At 51.4% G+C, this 24,035-nt stretch overlaps 2 protein-coding genes and 1 long non-coding RNA gene across 4 annotated transcripts in view; all 3 read left to right on the top strand.

Annotated features, from left to right (window-relative positions):
• Positions 1 to 24,035, top strand: part of LOC106891731 — a 79,641-nt gene that overhangs the window by 17,299 nt on the left and 38,307 nt on the right. Inside the window, exons 18-42 of the mRNA XM_014948447.1 lie at positions 12 to 200; positions 548 to 727; positions 1,558 to 1,731; positions 2,174 to 2,373; positions 4,710 to 4,881; positions 5,156 to 5,344; positions 5,884 to 6,075; positions 6,816 to 6,933; positions 9,392 to 9,474; positions 9,977 to 10,171; positions 10,418 to 10,477; positions 10,596 to 10,669; positions 10,720 to 10,774; positions 11,076 to 11,276; positions 11,591 to 11,680; positions 16,182 to 16,373; positions 17,397 to 17,588; positions 18,161 to 18,257; positions 18,414 to 18,499; positions 18,880 to 19,074; positions 19,990 to 20,061; positions 21,294 to 21,351; positions 21,938 to 22,129; positions 22,969 to 23,064; positions 23,840 to 23,953. Coding sequence (XP_014803933.1) covers positions 12 to 200; positions 548 to 727; positions 1,558 to 1,731; positions 2,174 to 2,373; positions 4,710 to 4,881; positions 5,156 to 5,344; positions 5,884 to 6,075; positions 6,816 to 6,933; positions 9,392 to 9,474; positions 9,977 to 10,171; positions 10,418 to 10,477; positions 10,596 to 10,669; positions 10,720 to 10,774; positions 11,076 to 11,276; positions 11,591 to 11,680; positions 16,182 to 16,373; positions 17,397 to 17,588; positions 18,161 to 18,257; positions 18,414 to 18,499; positions 18,880 to 19,074; positions 19,990 to 20,061; positions 21,294 to 21,351; positions 21,938 to 22,129; positions 22,969 to 23,064; positions 23,840 to 23,953 — 3,466 coding nt within the window. The remainder of the gene's footprint in view (positions 1 to 11; positions 201 to 547; positions 728 to 1,557; positions 1,732 to 2,173; positions 2,374 to 4,709; positions 4,882 to 5,155; positions 5,345 to 5,883; positions 6,076 to 6,815; positions 6,934 to 9,391; positions 9,475 to 9,976; positions 10,172 to 10,417; positions 10,478 to 10,595; positions 10,670 to 10,719; positions 10,775 to 11,075; positions 11,277 to 11,590; positions 11,681 to 16,181; positions 16,374 to 17,396; positions 17,589 to 18,160; positions 18,258 to 18,413; positions 18,500 to 18,879; positions 19,075 to 19,989; positions 20,062 to 21,293; positions 21,352 to 21,937; positions 22,130 to 22,968; positions 23,065 to 23,839; positions 23,954 to 24,035) is intronic.
• On the top strand, positions 2,177 to 3,629 carry LOC106891781. Its single transcript, XR_001412787.1, has 2 exons — positions 2,177 to 2,373; positions 2,626 to 3,629. It is a non-coding gene; the product is annotated as an uncharacterized LOC106891781 (long non-coding RNA).
• The window catches only part of CD55 (CD55 molecule, decay accelerating factor for complement (Cromer blood group)), an 11,720-nt gene continuing 1,561 nt past the window's right edge, over positions 13,877 to 24,035 (top strand). Inside the window, exons 1-13 of one of the 2 annotated variants that reach the window (XM_014948527.1) lie at positions 13,877 to 14,173; positions 16,182 to 16,373; positions 17,397 to 17,588; positions 18,161 to 18,257; positions 18,414 to 18,499; positions 18,880 to 19,074; positions 19,990 to 20,061; positions 20,632 to 20,658; positions 21,294 to 21,351; positions 21,579 to 21,689; positions 21,938 to 22,129; positions 22,969 to 23,064; positions 23,843 to 23,953. In XM_014948527.1, the coding sequence (XP_014804013.1) occupies positions 14,149 to 14,173; positions 16,182 to 16,373; positions 17,397 to 17,588; positions 18,161 to 18,257; positions 18,414 to 18,499; positions 18,880 to 19,074; positions 19,990 to 20,061; positions 20,632 to 20,658; positions 21,294 to 21,351; positions 21,579 to 21,689; positions 21,938 to 22,129; positions 22,969 to 23,064; positions 23,843 to 23,953 (1,454 nt within the window). In that variant the 5' untranslated portion in view covers positions 13,877 to 14,148. Of the gene's footprint in view, positions 14,174 to 16,181; positions 16,374 to 17,396; positions 17,589 to 18,160; positions 18,258 to 18,413; positions 18,500 to 18,879; positions 19,075 to 19,989; positions 20,062 to 20,631; positions 20,659 to 21,293; positions 21,352 to 21,578; positions 21,690 to 21,937; positions 22,130 to 22,968; positions 23,065 to 23,839; positions 23,954 to 24,035 lie in introns of both variants that reach the window. The other variant, XM_014948526.1, reaches the window with a different exon arrangement.

Below are 24,035 nucleotides of genomic sequence, written 5' to 3'. Positions count from 1 at the left end.
TTCTCTCGTAGTTTGTGGTCCCCCTCCAAAAATCGACTATGGGCAGCACTCTGCCTTGAGAACGGAGCAGTTCCCCTACGGCTTAGAGGTGAAGTACAGCTGTGCAGAGGGTCTGTCCCTCATTGGGGACGAGTCCATCTACTGCACCTCCAACGATGGGGTGAACCTGGTGTGGAGTGGACCTGCCCCGGAGTGCAGGGGTGAGTTCTTTCTCCTGGATGGGATCAGTCAGGAGCTGGGAATGATGCTGGGGCTAATCTCCTGTCATGGTCCAGGAGCTCCAAACCCAGAGCCACCTAATGCCCAGGCATCTCCTCTGGCTCCTGTGCGAAGGTCTCAGCACCATGAGCTGCTCAGGAACACCAGGGCCTCCTGGTGGGGTCTCCTTGGGGGCTGCTGCAGGCAGCTGAGGATCAAGTCTTGTGTTTGAGTGTAAAAGTGATGCAGAGAACATCAGGGAGAGTGGCTCTGCCCTGCCTGACCCCGTTCCCTGTTTTCCTTGGGGAAGGGCCGCAGCCAAACCCCCCCCTGCTCTCTCTTCGTGCAGTGGTCCGGTGCCCCAAGCCCGTGGTGGAGAGGGCCAGGATGACCCCACCAAGGGTGACGTTTCCCTACGGGGCGGACGTGCGGTTCTCCTGCGAGGAAGGCTTTGAGCTCCACGGTGACGCCGAGAGCCGGTGCCTGGAGGATGGTGCCTGGCACCCTCCCCTGCCCTCCTGCCAGCCAGGTGGGTACCAGACCCGGGGTCCCACAATTGCGATGCTGCATCTGCCCTCGGGGCTCCCCTACTGCCTTCCCCTCTCTGCAGAAGAAACAGCTGATGTTTACCAAGAAATAGCTGGGTTTTTCTTGACAGTCCCATATAACAGAGGCTCTGAGACAGGGCAGGAGACGAAGAAACAGCTGATGTTTACCAAGAAATAGTTGGGTTTTTCTTGACAGTCCCGTATAACAGAGGCTCTGGGATGGGGCAGGAGACACCATCATAGAATCATAGAATGGTTTGGGTTGGAAGGGACCTCAAAGATCATCCAGTTCCAACCCCCCTGCCCTGGGCAGGGACACCTCCCACTAGAGCAGGTTGCTCAAAGCCCCATCCAGCCTGGCCTTGAACCCCTCCAGGGATGGGGCAGCCACAACTTCCCTGGGCAACCTGGGCCAGTGTCTCACCACCCTCAGAGTAAAAAATTTCTTCCTGAGATCTAATCTGAATCTTTTTTCTTCCAATTTAAAACCATTTCATTATTGACCTTCTCTTCAGTTCACATTCTTACTGCCCAACCTCCATGTGCAGGCTCCTGCATGGGGGTGCCTGGGGTGAGACACTGCCAGAAGACAGCAAACGTGTAACACCTCTCTGGGGCTGTTCCGACCTTCTCCTTCCCCTCTCAAAAGGCCTGGGGAAATAACTGTGCTTTAATATTTACTTTCACAGCTCCACGGATTTAAGTTCACCTGCACTGGCTCGGTCTTCACAGATTTCTCAAGGTTTTTTTTCTACCTACATAATGACAACCCTCCCACTGAGCTGCCTTCTGCTGTGGGTTTCCCTTTCAGTTCTGTGTCCACAACCCCACGTGGCCAATGGACAGCTGAAAAACACTTCGGATGTTAAAACGTGGTACGAAGCAAACACAACTGTTGAATTTGAATGCCTTCACGGATACCGCTTTTCAGAGGATGGAGACCTGGCTTCAGAGGATTCCTGGACAGCCACGTGCTTGCCTGATGGCAAGTGGACACCACTGCCCACGTGTGTAAGTACCACAGTCCAGCTGAGATCCTGGGTGGATGCTGCCTGGCTTCTAATAGGAAAAATAACAGTTTGAACTTAAAAACTTTAGTTTTATGGTACCAACGGGGGATGCAGACTGCGTTGGGGCAGTGCATGGCAAATGGGACAGACGTTCAGGCTCAGAGCTGAGGAGTGGGTGGCTCTCCATCTGCTGCAGTGCACTCTCACATGCTTTTTTTTCTGGGATTTGTTTGCTTTGTTTTATCCTCTCAAAAGGCCTGGGGAAATAACTGTGCTTTAATATTTACTTTCACAGCTCCACGGATTTAAGTTCACCTGCACTGGCTCGGTCTTCACAGATTTCTCAAGGTTTTTTTTCTACCTACATAATGACAACCCTCCCACTGAGCTGCCTTCTGCTGTGGGTTTCCCTTTCAGTTCTGTGTCCACAACCCCACGTGGCCAATGGACGGCTGAAAAACACTTCGGATGTTAAAACGTGGTACGAAGCAAACACAACTGTTGAATTTGAATGCCTTCATGGATACCGCTTTTCAGAGGATGGAGACCTGGCTTCAGAGGATTCCTGGACAGCCACGTGCTTGCCTGATGGCAAGTGGACACCACTGCCCACGTGTGTAAGTACCACAGTCCGGCTGAGATCCTGGGTGGGTGCTGCCTGGCTTCTAATAGGAAAAATAACTGTTTGAACTTAAAATCTTTAGTTTTATGGTACCAATGGGGGATGCAGACTGCGTTGGGGCAGTGCATGGCAAATGGGACAGATGTTCAGGCTCAGAGCTGAGGAGTGGGTGGCTCTTCATCTGCTGCAGTGCACTCTCACAGGCTTTTCTTCTGGGGTTGTTTGCTTTGTTTTATTTTTTTAACAGAAGCAAAGTGATGTGGATGTATGTGAAGAGGTTCGTTACATTAGAAGGGCCTTTGAATGTGATGTGCCTATAGCAGAAGTGAAAACCCTACTGGAAATAGAAAAACTGTTTCTGGAGATTAAAAAACTACAGCTGGAACTAGAAAACTTGAACAAGTGAGTTCTGTAATGCACTGTAATGAGCGCCTTTCCTTTGGCGAACACAAAATTTGTGTAGTCACAGGAGGTATAAGAAGGCTCTTGGTGACTTTACAGTTCATACTTGCATGCCTATAGCCAGAGACATCATAACCAGTGTATGGGAGACTGCTTTTTCCATGCTAGATGCCAGAGCATGGAGAGATTTTTGCTTTTTTCCTTAAATCTGACAAGCTCAATTCGGTATTTAACAGGTGTGTTGCTCCGCAAATTATTTTAGGAAGCATAGTAAGAAATTAAATTGACCTACTGTGAGTCCCTGAATAAACTGTGCTGAGAGAGCAGGGGGGCTGAAGTCCAGGGCAGCAACCTTCTCACAGAGATGGGTGTCTGGTTCTCTGCAGGGGCTTTTGCTGGGATCTTCCAGCCGGTGGTTTGTGCAATGCCTCACCCCCTGCCCGTACCCATCTCAGCCCCTCACAGCATTCAGTGCTGCTTCTGGTCAGAAATAGTAGTGAAGTGAGCATTTAACTACCTGATTCCCTGTTAATCTTGCTGGTGATTTCTGTTGATCTGGCTGAGGGCAGTTATGTATAAGAAGTGCGTTTGTAAAAGTTTCTCTTCCCTTGTCCCTGGATTTAAAGCAGGCAGCAGGTTTCTGGCCCAGCGCTGCTCCTCGACAGATATCTGTGGTGGTGTCACCTTCCATGTCCCTATTTCAGGCAGGCAAATGCCAAGAATAGATGTTGTAAGTGTAAGTGTAGAGAATCAGAGTGTTCTTATTACTCCGTAGGCGATGATCAGAGCTCTGTGATGCAGCAATTACTCCTTCCTTCCAGGATTGCAATAAAGATGCAGGTGCAACCACGGGTGTCTCGTAGTCTGTCACACTGGCTGTACATCAGGCACATTTCCAGCGTGGTCCAAAGGTTGTTCTGATAAAAAGCTGAGCCTTGGCAGCTCCTCGGGGCACTGGGGGGCTGCAGCCAGCACAGCAGCGTGGTGCTGCCCGGGCTGGGTGGGAGCAGGGGGAGCATCTTCTCCTGCACGAGCAATTTGCGGGGGTGTATCATCGCCAGATGCAAGCTTCTGTGAGTAATAGAGTTGCTTTAACTCTTACTAGAGCCCAAAGCACAAAACCCAGGGAAGAAGAGGTGGGGTCTCCCATCTTTAGGCAGAAGGATGCTTTGGTGCTGCGTCCTGTGCTTCACCACGTCACGGTGAGGAGATCTGCAAGGAGACACTCTCAGACCCACTCTGGTTCTCCCTGTGCCACCAGGAGAGCGGGACTGCACACCTCCTGGTGTGACACCTCGCTCCCCGGGGACTGCAAACACAAAGTGTCTTATCTCCCTGTGTGAGTCTCGATACCCGTAAGTGTGAATAAGAACTGGGTGTTACGTCCCGCATGTATCTAAGAACGTGGTTGAGTAGCTGTGCCTGATGTCAGGCGGGATATTTCGGAGTGTTAGTCAGTGCACAGCTGCTCACTCACACCCATTCCTAATGACAAATGAGTCAGGCAATCAAGAAAAAAAACAAAATAACAAACAGAAAGGAAAATGCTTATATTTTTTGCTTCGCTAACTCTGCTTATGGAAACTCAGCGCTGCGTTACCTGCCAGCAAATGACTAAGTAGGCATTTTCCTACCCTGGATACAGGCTGGGGCTGCGTGTGGGGGCTCTTCTGCTCTGGTAGCATTTGGGTTTGGTAAAGCCCGTGCTCACTGCCAGTCTCAGGTCAAACAAAAGGGTTGAGCTATTCCCCCATCCCTTGGTGGGGCAGGAGGACCTGGAGGCTCTTCCTGAGGCTGAGGATGACAGTTGTCCCCACCCCTGGCTGCTCCCCGTGTCTCTGCTGGAGGGTTTATCTCCCTGGGTGATCTGGAAAGGTTTCCACTGCTCCAGAGGTTTGGCCGAGTCTGCCTTGCTGCATCTCCTCCCAGCTTTATAAACAGCCCCTTGGTGCTCGACAGCAGAGCACAGAAGTAGCTGCAATGAAGCCTGGAGAACCAGGACGCACCCTGACCTGCAGGGCACCTGCTGTGGCACAGGGGTCTGGACACCACATACTGCTCCTGGCCTTGCTGGGGCTCCTAGGCATGCCTGTGGCTCACGGTGAGTACAGGGATGTGGGATGCATGGGGAGAACCAGAGAGACCTGCCCAGGTCTCACCTTGCTGCTCAGCAGCTGGGGAGGGTGATGCCACCACCCTCAAGCCTGGGGACCCATTGCCTGATGCTCCTGAGGATGCTTTCCTGATGCTCTCAGGGATGCTTTCACGGATGCAGCCCTGCCTGGTGCTTTTGCCCAGAGTCTGGATGCTCAGTGGGGCTGGAGAAGGGGACAGGGAATGGGGTCCTCACCTGAGGAGGTCTTCTCCTACCTCAGGTGACTGTGGGCCCCCACCCCGCATGAACCACTCCAGACCGTCCAGCGATGAGCACGCCACCAGCTTCCCCGTTGGATCCCGGGTGACGTACACGTGCATCCAGGGTGCTGTCAAAATCCCAGAGAGGTCGGACACGGTGGAGTGCCTGCCCGGCCCACGCTGGTCAAAGCTGCCCGAGCCCTGCGGCTGTAAATACCTCCCTTCTCTGAAACAAGTCTCCTTCCTCTCTCTCTCTCATCTTAAAACTTCTGTCCCTTACGGCGGCTGCTCTGCCATGGCACCTCCTCTCCTGCCCAGGTCCAAGCCCCCTTCCCTTGGCTGCCCTTGGTCATAACTTCTGATGGGTGCCTGTCATCGGGGGGTCAGTGGGACGGTGGCTGGAGCCCAGGATGCTCGGTCAGAGCTGCTAATGGGCCTGTTGTCGGGGGGTTGGTGGGATGGTGGCTGGAGCCCAGGACGCTCGTGCATCTCCCAAGCCCTGGCTGTGCACGCATGAGACCTCTCCTTTCCCTCTGACAGCTTTGCCTGTGCAGTTAATGCATCTTCATCTCCTTTTTGCAAGAGATGCATTCAGCAGGAGAGCAGCCTGGTAGGAACACAGGAGCCACCTGTGATGAAGGCGAGGAGCTTTCCAAAAGCGCTGTACGAGAGCATTTCTGTAATCCCAAGGTTTATTTTTGCGTGCCTCCAGCGGGCGGCTCTTTCAGGCGCTTTCCTTGACTGCCAGGGAGCTGTGGCCCCCCGACCAGGCTGCGCTTTGCTGCCCTGACCAAGGAGGACGAGAGGATTAATTTCTTTCCTGTTGGGACCAACGTGAGCTACGTCTGCCGCCCCGGCTACGAGAACACCTCGGAAAGTTCCCTCACCAGCATGTGCCTTGAGAACCTGGTGTGGTCGGAGGTTGAGGAGCTCTGCCGGAGTGAGTATCTCCTGGGAAGAGCAGTGGTGGAGTTGGGAGCAGGTCAGGGGCTTTAGTGTCCCAACAGACACATGCTTAATGCAAAATTAGATTGGATATTCCTTGACATTAATGTGTAGGACTGAACAGCACGGGTATCACTAGTGGTTGGTTTGTTGGTTTTTTTTCCTGCTGGGATGAACAGATGTGGTTTGTTTTTCAGGTTAGTAAATATGTTCACATTGGGGCACGACCCACGCACAGGGCAAATGCCAATTCGCAATCCTAGCCTTGAACTTCAAAATGACAACAAAGCTTATTGCTTTAGCAGGGGAGTTGGACTAGATGATCTCTATGGTCCCTTCCAACTCTAAAAATTCAGTGAAATTCAGTGAAATTCTTGGGGCATGGTCCCTTCCAACTCTAAAAATTCAGTGAAATTCTTGGGGAAATCCATGTAATATTAAGACTGATGAGGTGGCAGCAATGCATTTGCCATAGCTCAGTAACTCTCAGTCTATTGAGATGGAAACATCTCTGCACAAACTCCCTCCCTGCCCTCCTGTTAGATGCCCCTGGCTGTGAGCAGAGCCCTGATGGTGACCCACACCATCACCCATGGCTGGTTCTGGCTGCCTCCAGTCCAGCTGGGACATGTGGGAAGCAAAACACTTGGGTACCTTTGGGTATAACCCTCTAAGCCTGTCCCTGATTTAGCCTTTTTTTATTCCTCCATGGCCGTGTGTCCCTGCTAACGCCAGCATCACTCTCTCTGTCAGGACGGTCCTGCGGGGAGCCGGGAGCGCTGCCCGGGGGCAGGATGCTGGTTCTCACCGACCTCCAGTTTGGAGCAAGAGTCATCGTGTCCTGCGAAGATGGGTGAGTGGTGGGGCCATGCCCGAGCTCCAGTGCACAGCACACCACCAGTGCTGGAACAGAAACTCCATCCAGTGCAATAAACTGGGCTGGAATTTCACAAGGAAAGGCTGAGGGACTTGGGGCTTTTTAGTCTGGAGAGGAGAAGACTGAGGAGGGATCTGATCAACACCTATAAATACTCAAAGGGTGGGTGTCAGGAGGATGGGGCCAGGCTTTTTTCAGTGGTGCCCAGGAACAGGACAAGAAGTAACAGGCACAAACTTGAACATTAGAAGTTCCACCTAAACATGAGGAGGAACTTCTTTCCTGTGAGGGTGGCAGAGCCCTGGCAGAGGCGGCTCAGGGAGGTGGTGGAGTCTCTTTCTCTGGAGACATTCAAACCCACCTGGACACGTTCCTGTGGGACCTGCTCTGGGTGGACCTGCTCTGGCAAGGGGTTGGACTAGATGATCTCCAGAGGTTCCTTCCAACCCCATATCATTCTGTAATTCAGTGTACACCAATCCTATGGTGTTGCTCCAAGTGCAGAGTGTGAGGCTGCTTTTCCACTTGAATTACAGCTTTGGGCTGGGAAGGATAAGGCACAGCTGGAGGGAAGGGTCTGAATTTATGGCTGCCTTTTCCTTCAAGAGTCATCCAGAGAAAATTTAACTGCCCCAGGGTGTCTATCCCATGGCTGACTGCACCATCAGTTTATAACCATGGACTTAAACACAGGTTTACTTAAAATAATTTCAACTTAACGTATTTGAGGTATATTAAATAAAAAGGGGTTATGTTTGAATTTTAAAAATCTATGGTGCTTTGCTAGAAAACTGTGATGAAGCACACTTTCCATGGGTCTGTGGGCTGACTCAGGCTTTCTGTCTGCTTTCAATCAGGGCACATATGCAGCAGACTGACTTGCAAAATTAAACTCTTAAGTCTCCAGCTGGTACCCCTCCCTCCCTAGCAGGGGCTGGCTGGCATCATCTGCCTTGTTCTGCCAGCCTTTGCAGCTGCTTCGAATCTAACAGAGGGGTTTTTCCTCCAGATATTCCCTTAGGATGGACCTCGAGGAAATGACAGCGTGTCCCACCCTTCTGGGGTGCAGCTGATCTTTGGAAATACACATCAGGGTGGAGGGATAACGTTATCCCTCTAATCAAGATCAGATACTATCAATCATGCCCACGTGATGAATTTTTTCGAACAGGAGGGTGTAATTGAAGAATTGGGGAAGGTGTTGGTTCTGTCAGAACAAGATGTTCTGTTGGTGCTGTCAAGAACAAGACAGCTCCCAGCAGGCCAATCTAAACAGCATTTTAATGGAATGTAGATCCCTGTTGCCCCTCACTGTCTCTGATGTACATACTGCATACATTTGAGTAGGCTCAGTTTTATGAGGAGAGGCTGAGGGAGCTGGGGTTGTTCAGTCTGGAGAAGAGGAGGCTGAAAGGAGACCTTCTCATGCTCTATAACTACCTGAAGGGGGGGTGTAGAGAAATGGGGATTGGTCTCGTCTCCCAAGTCACAGGAGATAGGACAAGGGGAAATGGCCTCAAGTTGCACCAGGGAAGGTTTAGAATTGGATATTAGAAAAAACTTCTTCATGGAAAGGGTTCTCCATCATTGGAATGGGCTGCCCAGGGAAGTGGTGGAGGCACCATCCCTGGAGGTGTTCAAAAGATGGGTTGACATGGTCCTCAGGAATATGGTTTAGTGATTTTTTTATTGCTTATTTCTTATTTATGTTTTTGTCAGAGTTAGTTTGATGGTTGGACTAGATGATCTTTAAGGTCCCTTCCAACCCAGACGATTCTATGATTTGCAGAGAGCAGCCAACCAGGCACACACCAGCCATCTGCTGCTGTTTGTTTTCCTGGCAAAGCCTTAGCAAAACAGCAACACCCTTACAACCCAAAAGCCACGTGCTAAGGAGGAGGTGGCACCAAGGGAGGCTGGGCTCTCTGCCACCAGCACTGAGGGTCCCAGCAGGTCCAGCTGATGGCAGAATCCTTTAGAGATGCCGGGTGGGCTCCGAGGGAGCTCCTTGCCTCCTTCCCACCCAGGGAAAGGTGCTGGGGGCCACTGCCTGAGTCCCAGCCCTGGTCTCCACCAGAAAGCAGGGAGAAATATGCTGATGCAGCAAATCCAAACCCACTGCATCCACGTGGGACTCCACATCCAGGCTCAGCACTGTCTGGCACTCACTGCGTGTGCTCTCAGCCGCCAGCGATGGCTTCTCCCATCCTGCAATGAGCCAAAGCACAGAATCTCCTAAAAATAGATTAACAAGGATCCTGGCAGAGAGCAAGGAGGAGGAGCTCTCCTGTTAACCAGCCCCTACCTGCACGTCTGCTTGCTTTAAAACTGCCTTTCCTACACCCCTCATTGTGCTGGTACTGGGGAAAACAAGTTGTTCTCAGTTTCTGGATAGTTACGCACATTTTTCTTTTTTTCATGTGTTTTCATTTAGGTACAAATTAAATGGGAGTAAATTCATCTACTGTCAGCTTAAAGGAAACAACGTTGAATGGACTAAACTTCCAACTTGTGAATGTAAGATTAATTCAGCTTTACTTTTGACTTCACTCCAGTAGGTCCTGCACCCTAATGTCTAATCTAAACCTGTCTCTGTGCCTTGTTTTTGTTGATATTCTGTGGCAGTTCTATCACCAACGCTGCAGCTGAGAAATGCCCATTTTGCTGCTGACGCTGTATTTCAGCAGTTTTGTTCCCACAAGATCATCATATTTTCTCATGACCTAAGGTAGCAGTGAAAGGGGATGGGATGAGATTTCCAGGAATTTCGAGATGGGACATGGCAAGTTGCCTGTTTATTTTTGTGACCCTTGAAGTGAGAGTGAGAAAGCCAGAACAACAGGAACTCTTCAGAAACAACAAGGGGATGATGGAGACAGGAGTCAGGGCTAACTGCCCATCTCCAGGTGTCCAAACACTCTATTCTCTTCAAGAATCTTTGGTGGACTCAAGAAACATTTTGCATTTTCATTATTACTGAAGCTTTTAGCAGTGCTCACATTGACCTTCTTTCCTGCAGTAATTACCTGCTCGTCACCACCTCAAATCAGCAAGGGAAAGCATGATGGAGAAGGTGTGGAAAAATTTACGTATAACTCAACGGTGACTTATACCTGCGACCCCGGCTTCCAGCTCCTTGGAAATGCCACCATCCGTTGTACCAGCAGGGACAAAACAAAGGGAGTCTGGAGCGGAGCCGCGCCGGAATGCAAAGGTGCTTTCACTGGAGTTTAGTATTATTTGAGTATTAAGTTGAGTTTAGTATTTATGATGATAAATTTAGTATGCACCAGCTCAACATACTGTGGTTGCCTAGTACAGGACGCGTCAGGCATATGTCATATTGCAATTTTTAAGAGAAAAAAAAAAAAAATGCAGTGCTGCCAAAGTGAGGGAGGAATGAAGGGTCTGTGCAAGAAAGGGGTAGTGCTCCGAGCAACACGTGCTCTTTGTACCCTAGAGAAAAGAACAGCTGTCAAACTCGGATCAAAGGAAAAAGAAAGGAGTCCTCCTCCCCAGAGTGAGTTGAAATGATTGTATGTTAAATCTCATGTTCCCCAACTTAATTTTCTCCTTTATCACATTTCTGTGAAAAAGCCATTTGGTTAATTTCACACCAGGATTTCCTTTCTTTTCAGGTGCCCGTGGAAATGCCATCCAACCCTCTAAGAAGGCTTCCACGTGGGAAATGAAGCTCAAACTCTATAAAAAGGCACTCCAAAATGCCGTCTCCTTCTCCCCTTGCTCAAACTCTATAAAAAGGCACTCCAAAATACCGTCTCCTTCTCCCCTTCTTCTTCTTTCTCCAGGACACCAGGTCAGTCCTGGGGGCTCATTTGGAGTCCAGGAGAACTCATCAATGGGACTCCCTGGTTACTCCCAGTCCTGTAAACCTGGAGCTTTCCTTTTTTTCACTCCAGGAGAACTCATCAATGGGACTCCCTGGTTACTCCCAGTCCTGTAAATGTGGAGCTTTCCTTTTTTTTCAGGCCCTTCTTCTTCTTTCTCCAGGACACCAGGTCAGTCCTGGGGGCTCATTTGGAGTTCAGGGGAACTCATCAATGGGACTCCCTGGTTACTCCCAGTCCTGTAAATGTGGAGCTTTCCTTTTTTTTCAGGTTTCTCTTCAGTGTCACGGAGCTGTGCTACCTCAGCTTTCAGATTTGTTGTACCTTTGTACAAAACCCAAAACTACTATTCTCCTGGGACCAGTCAAGGATCCCTGTGTTCTCCAAAGTACATGGGGATCTCCGGCATCCTCCCCCAAGCCGGCTGCTTTGAAAACATAAAACGATCTAAAGTTGCATCATTTTGTGGAAGTGAGTAATTTATTTATTATTTTTTTTTGGTCATGGTCTTTTCTTCTCTAACTTTTCTCTGCGTAATTTATATTTTTTGCTGATTGGGTGTTTGGTTCAAAGTTTGACTGCACTGACCCCCTCCTCTTAAAAAAGCTTCGTTTTGTATGACGTGTATTTTCATTTATCAGTGGCTTCCTTGCCCTCATGTTAGTGCTGATTGTAACTTGGGGTTTTTGCCACATATAAAAGCAAGAGAGAACTTCACACCATGTAGCCTTAAAAGGGCTTCTGTCCTTGCTGTCTGCGCTAACGCTGACCTTGTTCCACACCAGCGAGGTCGTGGGCTGCCAGGAGGAGCCGGACGTGGCAGAAATGCTGCTACAACAGGTTCCCCATCCGCTGCAAAGGATTCTTCTACTCATAAGGAGGGTGAGTGTCAGTTGTGTTGGAAACAGCGTCTGGGTGGGACACACAAGTGTGTAATTGTACATAATAAAGACAAAATACCCACTCGAGGGTCTCGCTACCCAAGTAGAGACTGGATGAAAAGTGTTTCTCCAGCTTGCCCAGCCCTGAGGCACGTCTCTTGGGTCCACACCAGAAAATCTGTCCCCCCCCTGTTGTGATGGGGTTTGTGTGTGAACCCGCACAGCCCAGGGCTGTCACAGGAATGAGACAAAGCTGCCTGACCAGCCTTTTTCAGGTGGGGGGTGGGGAGCTGTGGTTTCTCAGAAAAACCACCCCCCCAGCCCTTCTGCAGAATTTCTGACACAGCTCAGCTGTGTCACAACCCGTTTGACTCGGTGTTTCCACAACCACACGTTCCTGTGTGTCCTAGCAATGCCGACCTGCTGCCATAACAAGCCCTGTAAATACAGCCTCGCAGGAAAGGCTGTAAAAGACCCAAATCTCTGCTGGGCTGAGCTGCTCCCTTCATTTACTGTGAATTTCTGGCTGTGCACGGTCCGGTTGCAGATAGATACACCCACACGAGCTGCCAGCAGGGTTGTGCTGAAAGCAAAATACTGACTTCCCTGTCTTGCAAAGTTGTGAGCTCATTTCTTTTAGGAAGTCATAGCACTTTACATGCGAAATTGATTGTTGATCTTTTGACCTTCAGTACTTTCAGCGCTTTCTTTAGCAAGAGCTTTTTTTTTTTTTTCTGGTATCAGACAGAAGTTCTTTACGGTTTATGTTTCTGTTCAGGCTACGTGAAAGATAAGACACTCTGTACCTTCTAATCTTGTGCTGTAAAGGAGCTACTTCTGCTTTCCAGAGGAAGGAGGGCAGCTCTGTGGGGCTGCAGGCTGTGAGCACATCGGCAGCGCAGAGACACCGAGAAGTGACAGCCCAATACCCTCTGCAGTGTCACCAGACTGCAACAGAGAAACTGGAAATGTCAGGCTGATGTCAGTTTCTTACCATCTTTGTCCCCTACAGAACCCTAAAGCTCCCTTCCTGGGATTTTATTGACATTTAGTAATAAATGGTAATTGTTTATAAAGGGTAGCCTGTGAATTCGTCTGCCTCCTGTTCCCTTTTCATATTTTGTGCTCTCTTAGGGAAGGTATCAGCTTTCAGGGATATCCTGACGATGTTGAGATTTGTTGTTCAATCAGTTACCAGCACTCTACTTCTTTCCTAAATGCCTCCTCTGCGAGTTTAACGTGGTTCTACGAAAAAAAAAAAAAAAAAAAAAAAAGAAAAAAAAAAGGAAAAGAAAGAAGGAAAGACAATCCATGCAGTAATGTGTGGGAATGTGCCTGTTTCTAGTAAGTGGTCTGAAAAAGAAAGCTGGAGCCACCCATATCTGCCTTAATTTTATTTAGCCATCCTGGTGTGGGGCTCTGCAGCCCCTCTGCTGCGGCTGCCCCCAAAGGCTTTGGGGGCTGTGGGTGACATCCCAGGCTGCTGGGATGGTGGTGGAGCGGGCAGGGAGCTGAGGGCAGTTTTCTGTGGAGAGAAAACCCCTGTTTTTTGCTGGAAACCTCGTGTTATTCCAGTCCCAGCCTGGCAGCTCAGGGGGCACAGCGTAGCCCGGGTCGGGCTCCCCTCTCTACGTGCCCTCCCTCCTGCCCTCGCCATCTGCTCGGTCCGATTTCTGCAGCACACAGAAGGGATGTTGGAGTGAGATAAAGCAAACCAGTGGGTCTGGCTGAGCAGGCACAGACCCCCTGCTCAGGGGGCACAGCGTAGCCCGGGTCGGGCTCCCCTCTCTACGTGCCCTCCCTCCTGCCCTCGCCATCTGCTCGGTCCGATTTCTGCAGCACACAGAAGGGATGTTGGAGTGAGATAAAGCAAACCAGTGGGTCTGGCTGAGCAGGCACAGACCCCCTATCGCCGGGCTCAGCTGCTGGGGCAGCTCCTGCCCGGGAGGGTTCCTATCGCCGGGCTCAGCTGCTGGGGCAGCTCTGCCAGGAGGGTTTGGTGCTCAGTCTGTTACGGGGGCAAAAACGGGCAAAATGGGACAGCGAATGGGGGTGGCAGAGGCAGAGGGACGGGCTGCTCTGAGCCTGGTGGTCTCAGCAGGTCCAGATGTCCCCTGCGTGGCCTCAGGAGGAGAGCAGCCTGGCTCGAGGGGTTATCTGAACCCTGATAAGGAGGGAATTTCACCGGGTCGGAGCTGCAGCGCTCGGTTCTGATGTCCGGGAAGGGAGCCGCTCCCCGAGGAGGCTCAGCGTTACAGAAAATCTGCCAAATACCTCTCCACCTCTCGCCATCCCACACTGAGGTCACTGCTCTGAGCCAGTGCCAGAGAATTCCCCAGCATTTAAAGCACTTTTTTTAATTATTTTTTTTTTCCTGTTAGCAACTTCCTTTTGTATTACGCAGCCACCATCCCAGCTCAGACCACAGGTGACCTGTAAAAGTACATGGCTGAGACCTCTCCATGTGGTTCACCAACATGTTCACAAGTAAGCGTTTTAAAGTTATACATTATAACTGTAGGATACTTTCAGGAAGAAATTTTTTACTCTGAGGGTGGTGAGAGCCTGGCCCAGGTTGCCCAGGGAAGCTGTGGCTGCCCCATCCCTGGAGGGGTTCAAGGGCAGGTTGGAGGGGGCTTGGAGCAACCTGGGCTGGTGGGAGGTGTCCCTGCCCAGGGCAGGGGGGTTGGAACTTGATGATCTTTGAGGTCCCTTCCAACCCAAACCATTCTATGATTCTATGATTATCCAGGCTGCTTGAGTCCTCCCTTAAAAAAACCCCTCTTGGCCTCATTGCAAATGCTTTTGCTCCATGCGCTTGGAGCTGAAACTGTGTTGGAAAGGGAAATATAGTCGGGGGGCAGAGGAAGTAGAACAGATATCTGAGTTTCTCAGGGAAAACATGACAGTTTCCTGGACAGCAGAGGCAGAGGGAGGGAGGCAGGAAGGTGCAGGCAGGCTCTGCTGGCTGCCCTTTCCTCGGGGTGGGGAGACACATGTCTCTTACTGGCAGAGCCGCTCAGCAGAGCGGGAAGGGGCAGCAAATAGAGCCACAGCCATTCCTGGGGCTCTTCCCACAGCCCCAGGGATCCCAGAGCCTTTCTGCTTTCCCAGGAGGGCAGGGAGCCCAAGCAACTGGCTCCTGTGCCCAGCAGGGCCCCAGGACATCCCTGACCCTCCAGAGGCAGCACAGTGTCTCGTTCAGAGAGTTTTGTGTCTAACTGGGAGAGTTACAGTGGAAATGCTGGTATCCCTGCTGTCTTGTGCATAGGTGTTAACAAAAGCAGCTTCATTATTTTCATTATTATTATATTCATTATTAGCAGCTTCAAGGTGGGGCTGATTTACAGCCCCCTTCTCCTCTCCTCTCCTCTCCTCTCCTCTCCTCTCCTCTCACTTCCTAAGGCTGGGCAGGTGATGTCTGAAGGTGTTTTTTGGGGAGCTGGTGCCACCAAGCTGTGCTGGGCTCCCTGGGCCAGATGGTGGTGGAGAGGGCAGGAGGTCCATGGAGATGCAGGTCCTCTCCTCCCATGGAGATGCAGGTCCTCTCCTCCCATGGAGATGCAGGTCTCATCCTCCCATGGAGATGCAGGTCTTCTCCTCCCATGGAGCAGAGCCAGTGCTGGGGGCTGAACGGGACCTTCTCTCCCCCCACCAGCTTTGGGGTGTGCTGCAGGGCTCGCAGCTGGCACTGGCAGGACCCACGTCCTGCTCTTTTTGGTTTGGGGTTGGTTGTGTTTTTTTGGTTTTCCTTTGGGACTTGGCAGCTTTGGGGAGAGGAGTGTCTTTACTGGAAGGAGCGGAGAGTGCTGTGAGGTGAGGTGAGGCAGGGGGTGCGGGGGGGGCACCCCTCCACATGCCAGGCGTGCCTGGGGAGCAGGCAGGAGGAGACCCCGGCGCTCCCAGCCCATTCCCGCTCCCAGCCCCAGGGACGGGATTTTCAGCAGAAACCACCCCAGAGCTGAGCCCGCAGGGAGGGGGGAGGGGCCGGGGGAGATTTTGGCTGCGGGTACCGCAGCCAGGGAAGGGACACACACACACACACATATACACACATATACACATATACACATATACACACATACACACACATATACACATACACACACACATATACACACACAAACACACACACACGTGCACGCACACGCACACGCACACATACACGCACATGCACACACATATACACACATACACACACGCGCACACACGCACATATGCACTCACACACACGCACATACACACGTGCACACACACTCACACACACGCACACACTGCTGCTGCTGCCGCCCGCGGTGTGGGGTGAGACCCCCGGGGAGGGATGGGGGTGACGGGGAGGGGGGGTGTCTGTGCGGGGTGTGCTCCGTGTGCCCGTGTGCGTGGCGTGGGTGCGTGTGCCACGCTTCCCCGCGGGCTCGGAGGGGGCGTCCGGGCTGTGCCCCCCTCAGGGAGCTCCAGCTGGAGCCCCTCTAAAGCCGGGTTGATGTTCCTCCAGGTGACTGCGGGCCGCTGCCCGAAATAAACCACGCGGAGCCCCCCGAGGACCTCAAACATCTGGAGAGCTTCAGCCTCGGCTCCGAAGTCACCTACAGATGTGTCCAGGGCTACGTTAAACGACCCTTGATGTCAGATACCATCCAGTGCCTGGCCAACTCCCAGTGGTCCAGCCTCGCCGAGTTCTGCGGCCGTAAGTTATTTCACTTTCTCCAAAAGGAGTTGTTTGTTGGGTGCTGCTCGGGGAAACAGTCCCTGCTTTGGCAATCGCTGTGTTGAGGGTTTCCTCATCCCATGGAGTCGCTGGTCAGGGAGTCTCTTACTGCTTCTTCTTCCTAATTCTGCATCTTCCGTTGGAGCCCTGTGCTGGTGTTTGTGCTCTGCTTTGGCAATCGCTGTGTTGAGGGTTTCTTCATCCCATCGAGTCGCTGGTCAGGGAGTCTCTTACTGCCCCTTCTTCCTAATTCTGCATATAGTCCGTTGGAGCCCTGTGCTGGTGTTTGGGTGTTAATAAAGATAAATCAGTAGCTGGGGGAAGCGGAGGAAAGAGGGGCGGGGGTGTTGTGGCACAGCTGGCACAGCTGGCACAGCTGGCTGCGGCTACAGGAGTTAACGGTGAGGGGGGGGAAGGTTTGGCACCAGGGATTCACCATCTCCACCCTGAGAACTGGCTGCTCTTCCCCACCTTGGACCCCTCGCCAAGGGAACGGGCAGGGGGGTGAACAATTGACAGAGAGCACTTTTTAAAATTCAAAGTATTTTTCCATTAAATAGTCACCTTGGGGTATTTTTGAATTGCACAAATTACCCACTGCCTCCTTAAAAATATTTGTGGTATCGATGTTTTGAGGGAGGGGCTTGTGCATCATCACGGCTTCAAGCTCCAACAGGGTGGGTTTAGACTGAACATTAGGAAGGAATTTTTCACCGAAAGAGTGGTCGGGCATTGGAACAGGCTGCCCAGGGAGGGGGGGGAGTCCCCATCCCTGGCTGTGTTTAAGGGCCGTTTAGATGCAGTGCTGAGGGACATGGTGTAGGGGAGGCCTTTGTAGAGTAGGGGAGATGGTTGGGCTCGATGATCCCAAGGGTCTCTTCCAACCTCAATGATTCTATGATTCTATGATCACTTGGATTTATGTTTATATGTATTTGAATGCGAAATATTGTTATTTTTGCTTTGTAACTGCACGCTTCTGGTTGTCTTCGTTGTCACCAGGGAGCTGTCCCAGCCCGCTACGGGTGCCCTTCGCTAAAATATCAGCAGAAGATGAAACGCTGAATTTTTATCCCGTGGATGTGACGGTGAGGTATACTTGTCGCCTGGGCCACGAGAGCATCACGGACCAGCTCCCCACCAGCACCTGTCGTGACAATTTAACGTGGTCAGAAGTTCCCAAGCTATGTCGGAGTGAGTGTCTCGCCTCCTTTCATCTTCCCCAACGTCCCCCCAGCAGCGCCGTGTTCCCGCCTCTGATTTGTATTTTAGGATTGCTTTTCTTTAATGACATTGAGCATAAACTACCACCAGACGCCTGGTTTGGCATTGTCACAAAAAGGAGGGCTGTGCGTTTTTTCCCTGTCCTTTTAGGACGACCTTTCAGTACCTGAAAGGAGCCTACAGAAGAGCCGGAGAGGGACTCTTTACAAAGAAGAGTAGCGACAGGACAAGGGGCAATGGTTTTAAGCTGGTGGAGGGGAGATTTAGGTTAGATACTAGGAAGAAATTCTTTACAGTGAGGGGGGTGAGACACTGGAACAGGTTGCCCAGGGAGGTCGTGGATGCCCCATCACTGGAGGGGTTCAAGGCCAGGCTGGATGGCTATTTGAGCAACCTGGTCTGGTGGGAGGGGTCCCTGCCCAGGGCAGGGGGGTTGGAACTAGATGATCTTTAAGGTCCCTTCCAACCCAAACCATTCTATGATTCTATGAAATCCTTGTAGGACAGGGTATCCTAAGGATAATCTTGTTCTTTTTTTTTAGGGAAATCTTGTGGTATTCCAGCAAATCCAGAACACGGCAAAGTTGTTACGAATGAGTATCTGTTGGGTACAAGAGCAGAGGTGGTTTGTAACCGTGGGTGAGTGTGAAGCCAGCTGCCCACTGCAACTGGGATGCACTGGTGTGAGCTGGGACAAGGGGCTCTGGCTGTGGAGTCCTCAGCACCTCTCTGGGGTGATGTGTTCTTGATTGGTGACAAGGAACAGATTTGTTGGTGTGGCTTTTCCCCCGGCAGGTACACGTTAAAGGGAGCGTCGCGCCACGTCTTCTGTTCCCTAAGAGGAGCTGAAGTCGCCTGGACTCAAATCCCAGTTTGTCAGGGTGAGTGAGGTTCTCACTGGGCTGGGAATAGCAAACATTCCAACTCAGAAATACCGAATCGTGTGTTGATTTTACTAAGTTCAGGCAGGTGAGTGTCTCTGGGAAGGAGACAGTGGGTGTGATGAACGCAGGGACTCGCTGCTGGCATGGCCGCTGCCTTCTGCACATAAAGGCTGGTGTAAATGAGTGGCCTTGGTGTCCCCGTGGCTGCAGCTGGCCCTGTGCATGCAGGACAGCAGGCTGGGAGCCACCTAAAAGTAACTGTGTGCCCAGAAGGTGGCCAGTGCTCCCATTTCACCCCTGCTCCTGCAACTGGTGCAATGCCAGCCTGCGAGCATCTCAGGTGCCACCTCCTGAACCTTTTCTTTCTTCTCCCCCAGCTGTTTCTTGTCCTCCGCCTCCAGCGATTCCCGATGGGAAGCACAACGGTACGGGCACGGAGGAGTTCCTGTACCACTCAGTCGTGTCCTACACCTGTGACTCCGGGCTCCAAATGGTGGGGAACGAATCTCTCCGTTGTACAACAGAGAATGGCATCAGAGGCACCTGGAGTGGGTCTCCTCCCGAGTGCAGGGGTGAGCTTTGCTGGATAATTACCCTGTTATTGAGGAGCTTTTCTTGCTTTGGAAGAGACCCTTGGGATCATCGAGTCATTCTCATCAACGAGAATTACCCTATTATTGAGGAGCTTTTCTTGCAGGGCAGTTAATTAGTCCTAATTCCTCTCCCTTATAAAGGGAAGGGCCCCGGTCCGGCCAGGCATTCCTGTAGGGTTTGGTTCCTGCGCTCGGCAGGGATGCTCAGCAGGTCTCTGCTTTGCAGGGTGCCCAGGTCCACTGAAGAACAACATGATCATGGTCAGATACACTTTTACAAGAGGTTCAGGCTGGATATTAGGAAATTTTTTTTCACCAAAAGGGTTCTCAGCCATTGGAATGGGCTGCCCAGGGAGGTGGTTGAGGCCCCATCCCTGGAGGTGTTCAAAAGACGGGTTGATGTAGTGCTGGGAGATAGGGTTTAGTGATGGTGATGCTTTTTGTTTGTTGTGTGGGTGTTTATTTTTGTCAAAATTAGGTTGACGGTTGGACAAGATGATCTTTAAGGTCCCTTCCAACCTAGAAGATTCTGTGATTCTGTGATTTTCCCTTTTACGAGGAAGAGGCAGAATTTTATTAAACACTGTGCAAAGAGTTTCAGTAACTTCAAGGCTGATGGACTAAACCTCGGGATGGATTTATATCTAGTGCCCAACAACACCCAGGCAATAAAGCCAAGTGGGGCAGCAGACTCCTCTCTAATCCTGTGTCACCAGGAGGTCCCTGGGTGACTCTTCCCCAGCTCTCACTGTTGCAGCTGCAGATGCACAGGTCAGAAGCCACCTGCCTGTGCTACGGTTACTCCTTTTGAAGGCTTTTATACGTGAAGTATAAATAGGCAATTATCTAAAAATCAATTGTGAGTGGTTTTCCTTTATTTTTTTCTCTCCGTAGCTAGCACTACAGCAGCAACAAGCCAAACAGAACCCGCAGAGGATAAAACAGCAGAGAATCCTCACTTGCTAGGTAAGAGCTCAGGAGAGGCTTTCTGCCTCTGGGGCATTTTAATTGCTGTGATTGCACCCACGTTGGGCGCTGTCACTCCACTTGCTGTTGCATTTCTGCTCCCATTGTGCTCCTCGTTCCTTTTGGTGGGTCCCTCTTCCCATTTCTAAGGGGTTCACAGTGGCTCATTCTAATCCCCTTGTCCCCCAGCTGTGTGACTCCTTAGTGACGTGATACAGGGTGGGATTTTCAGTGCTCAAATCTCCCTCCCTGCAGCCGAGCACCTCAGTAGAAACCACTGATGTTGTCCTTGGCTGTGGCTGGGGATTGCTGAGGGTGGAGGCAGCTTGGAGCTACGATCCTCAGCTCTGCCAGTGGAGAGAGGTGGGGTGAGGGACTCAAAAGGAGCATAATGATGTGTGTAGCAGTTGTTTTTATAGTGTTTTTATCTTCTCGGCATTTTTGTGGTTATCTGAGTTTGAATAATATTTTACTGTGGGCACAGATCCAGGACCTTCCCTGTTTAGTTAGCACCATTATTGGCTTCATTTTTTTTTTTTTTAACATCTCTTTCCTTATTTTCTTCTCTAGTGGTTATCCTCGTCCCTAGTTTCTTTGGTAAGTAGTTTAAAATTGAAAATGTGCTTTCCTAACGCAAAGTTGTTATTTGCTGTTAAATACCCCGAGTGGGTGGTTTTTGTTTATTCCTTTTACTGCCCCTTGTACTGAGTGTCAGGGTTCAGGGGTTCTCCCCTGCGTTGCGAGCAGCAGACGGGTTGTCTGCCTCTTGGTATAAAACATGACATCAGCTGGGGGTGAAATGAAAGAAGCCAAAGAAGCCCCTGTAAGAAGCCAACCAAAAACTGTACCTTCTGTCACTCTTTAATTGAGAAAGTTGCTCTGAAAGGCCTTGGCAGGCACTGACAAAGAAGAGATTGGAACATCCTTGTTGCAAAAGAGATCAAGTACTGAAAATGGTGAACATGCTCAAAATAAATAGAAAATAAACAGATGGTGTCTATAAAAGCAGTAAATAAATGAGGATCCCACCCTTAAGATCAGCATGGACCACACTTAGCCATTTTTGTGCTGTCTTTGTGTTATTCTGGCTGAGAGGGATCCTTGGGGGGGGTGACGGGCAGCCCCAGAGCAGAGAATTTTGGTGCCACTCTTTTACCAAACTGCAGCATTTCACTTCAATTATGTACCAAACTAGTTGTTTATTTTGTAAATTTTTCTTTTTTGTTTGTGAGCCTTGGCATTCCTTGGAACTCTAGCTATGGTCCTCAAGTGGAAAAACAATAAAACCCAGTAAGTGAGCCGAAGCTGCCCCTCCCCACTGACACCTTCCCCAGGGGGACCCTGGGATTTCCTTTTAAGCTCTGAGTGACTACAGTTCCCTCCAGCGTGTTTTTGCCTGGTTAATGCTCTCGGTCCGTGTTGTTAAGTTGCTTTTGATTCCACGAATCATCTCCTTTCTGCCTCGTGTTGTTAAGTTGCTTTTGATTCCACGAATCATCTCCTTTCTGCCTCGTCAGCTCTTTCAACGTGCCTTTACAAGAGCCAAGGACGGAGGGAAGGGCTCCCCCGATGCACCCCAAGGTGAGGGGTGAGGAGAAGCAGCCCGTGCCGTGGCATTCCTATTTTTGGTAAGTTTGCTTGTCCACCTGCCCAAAACCTTGGGCTGCTCTTCTGACTGTACCCAGGGATCTCACCAGCGTTATTTCTAGCTACACCCCTTGCCCAGCCCCACCAGTGGCCAGCGCTGCACATCTTTGTGCTGTTTTTGACTCTAAACCACCTAAACCTCTGTCTCTGCCCTGAGCACGGCGCTGGCCGCGGAGGTGATGGTGCTTCAGGGAGGGATTCCCCCCTTCTCTCTCTCTCTCGCCCGCAGCCACACCACCAGCTGCCACGTGTGTCCCACCTGTGAAGAAGGGCTCCACGCTGCCCTGGCACCCCGTGCTGAGCCTGCACCCCACGGCTGTGCCACCTGTAAGGAGTGGTTGGGTGCCCAGCCCCACGCACCCCGCTCCTACTCCGTCCCCAGCATCGGCAGCGGGGATGGCCAGAGCCCTGCATGGACCAGGTACCACCACCACCACCACCAACCGGGCTCCTGCTGCCCTCGCAAGGGTCCACGTAGAGCAGAACAGGGGGAAAGGGGCACTTCTTGTGGGGGAAAAAGCATCTGGCTGGCAGGGTTGGGGGGAGAGATTCAGCCCCTCTGCTCTGCTCTGTGGAGACCACACCATCAGAAGGACATGGACCTGTTGGAGCGGGGTCAGAGGAGGTCACGGAGATGCTGGGAGGGCTGGAGCCCCTCTGCTGGGAGGACAGGCTGAGAGAGTTGGGGGGTTCAGCCTGGAGAAGAGAAGGCTCTGAGGAGACCTTAGAGCCCCTTCCAGTCCCTAAAGGGGCTCCAGGAAAGCTGGGGAGGGACTCTGGATCAGGGAGGGGAGCCATAGGATGAGGGGGAAGGGTTTGACACTGAAAGAGGGGAGATGGAGCTGAGATGTGGGGAAGAACTTGTTTGGTGTGAGGGTGGTGAGAGCCTGGCCCAGGTTGCCCAGAGAAGCTGTGGCTGCCCCATCCCTGGAGGGGTTCAAGGCCAGGTTGAAGGAGGCTTGGAGCAACCTGGTCTGGTGGGAGGTGTCCCTGCCCAGGGCAGGGGGGTTGGAACTCAATGATCTTTAAGGTCCCTTCCAACCCAAACCATTCTGTGATTCTACAACGATGATTCTGTGATTTTTACATCGATAGAGCAGATTTAGCAGTTTGAATTGCTTTGATTCCTTAAAGTCCAGTTTTAGCAGTAGAAACCATTTGCTATTTAGAATGAAGTGGTTCTGTAGGGAGTAGCCATCCTCAGAAAGCCACCCGTTCAGGTGGCTTCAGGCCGTTCTCTCTCTCTTTCTCTGCATTCAGCTCTCCTCCCAAAACTGCAGATGTGCTGATGGGTGAGGATGCAGGAGAAGCTGTTCCAGAGCAGAGCGATGCCGAGCAACCCATGGACCGTGAAAGGTCTGTCTTCTGTCTTCCACTTAAAAATACACAGATGACGCAGTGAGCTTGGGTAAAAAAATCATGTCAGATTAGAGTAGAACTGTATTTATTTGAGTAGAAAATAAGGGTATTCTGCACCTCCTTGTTTATTCCTCCCCTATGAGGACAGGCTGAGAGAGCTGGGGATGTTCAGCCTGGAGAAGAGAAGGCTCCAGGGAGACCTTAGAGCCCCTTCCAATATCTGAAGGGGCTACAGGAGAGCTGGGGAGGGACTCTGTGTCAGGGAGTGCAGTGACAGGACAAGGGGGAACGGTTTTAAATTGGAAGAGGGGAGATTTAGATTAGATATTAGGGAGAAATTCTTTCCTGTGAGGGTGGTGAGACACTGGAAGAGGTTGCCCAGAGAAGCTGTGGCTGCCCCATCCCTGGAGGGGTTCAAGGCCAGGCTGGATGGGGCTTGGAGCAACCTGGTCTGGTGGGAGGTGTCCCTGCCCAGGGCAGGGGGGATGGAATTTGAAAATCTTTAAGGTCCCTTCCAACTCTAACCATTCTATGATTCCAATCATTTATTGATACTGTGCTGACTATTACTGCATTGTGTCCAGACGAGGGGTAGAAACGTATGTTTTAGCAAAGTGAGGGAGGTTTGTGCCTGGAGCTGGGCAGCCCGAGGCAGGTTTCCATCCCTCTTGGGATGGTTTCTCTGTACCGGGGAGGCTGGTAGGGGCCCAACTTGATTTTTGAGCTTCCCTGGAGAGACTCAACACATTTCCTCAACGGTGCTTCTCCACAGCAGCCACCGCTGCCCCGTCTGCGAGGACTGGCTGCGCGCACACCTCAGCCCCTGGGAAAGGGGTCCTGCAGCACCTGGGGAGCAGCCGGGGGGTCCCCACCAGCAGGACAAGGGGTGAGTACAGCGTGGCCGGAGCAGGCAGCTCCCCACAGCAGCGGGTACTACAGCCCAGCCCCCTCAAAACCAGGATTTAACC

The sequence above is a fragment of the Calidris pugnax genome, unplaced genomic scaffold (assembly GCF_001431845.1).
Source record: "Calidris pugnax isolate Ruff unplaced genomic scaffold, ASM143184v1 scaffold91, whole genome shotgun sequence".
NCBI classification, from domain to species: domain Eukaryota; kingdom Metazoa; phylum Chordata; class Aves; order Charadriiformes; family Scolopacidae; genus Calidris; species Calidris pugnax.
The sequence above is the reverse complement of the archived record's forward strand: the minus strand, read 5'-3'. Positions and strand labels throughout refer to the sequence as shown.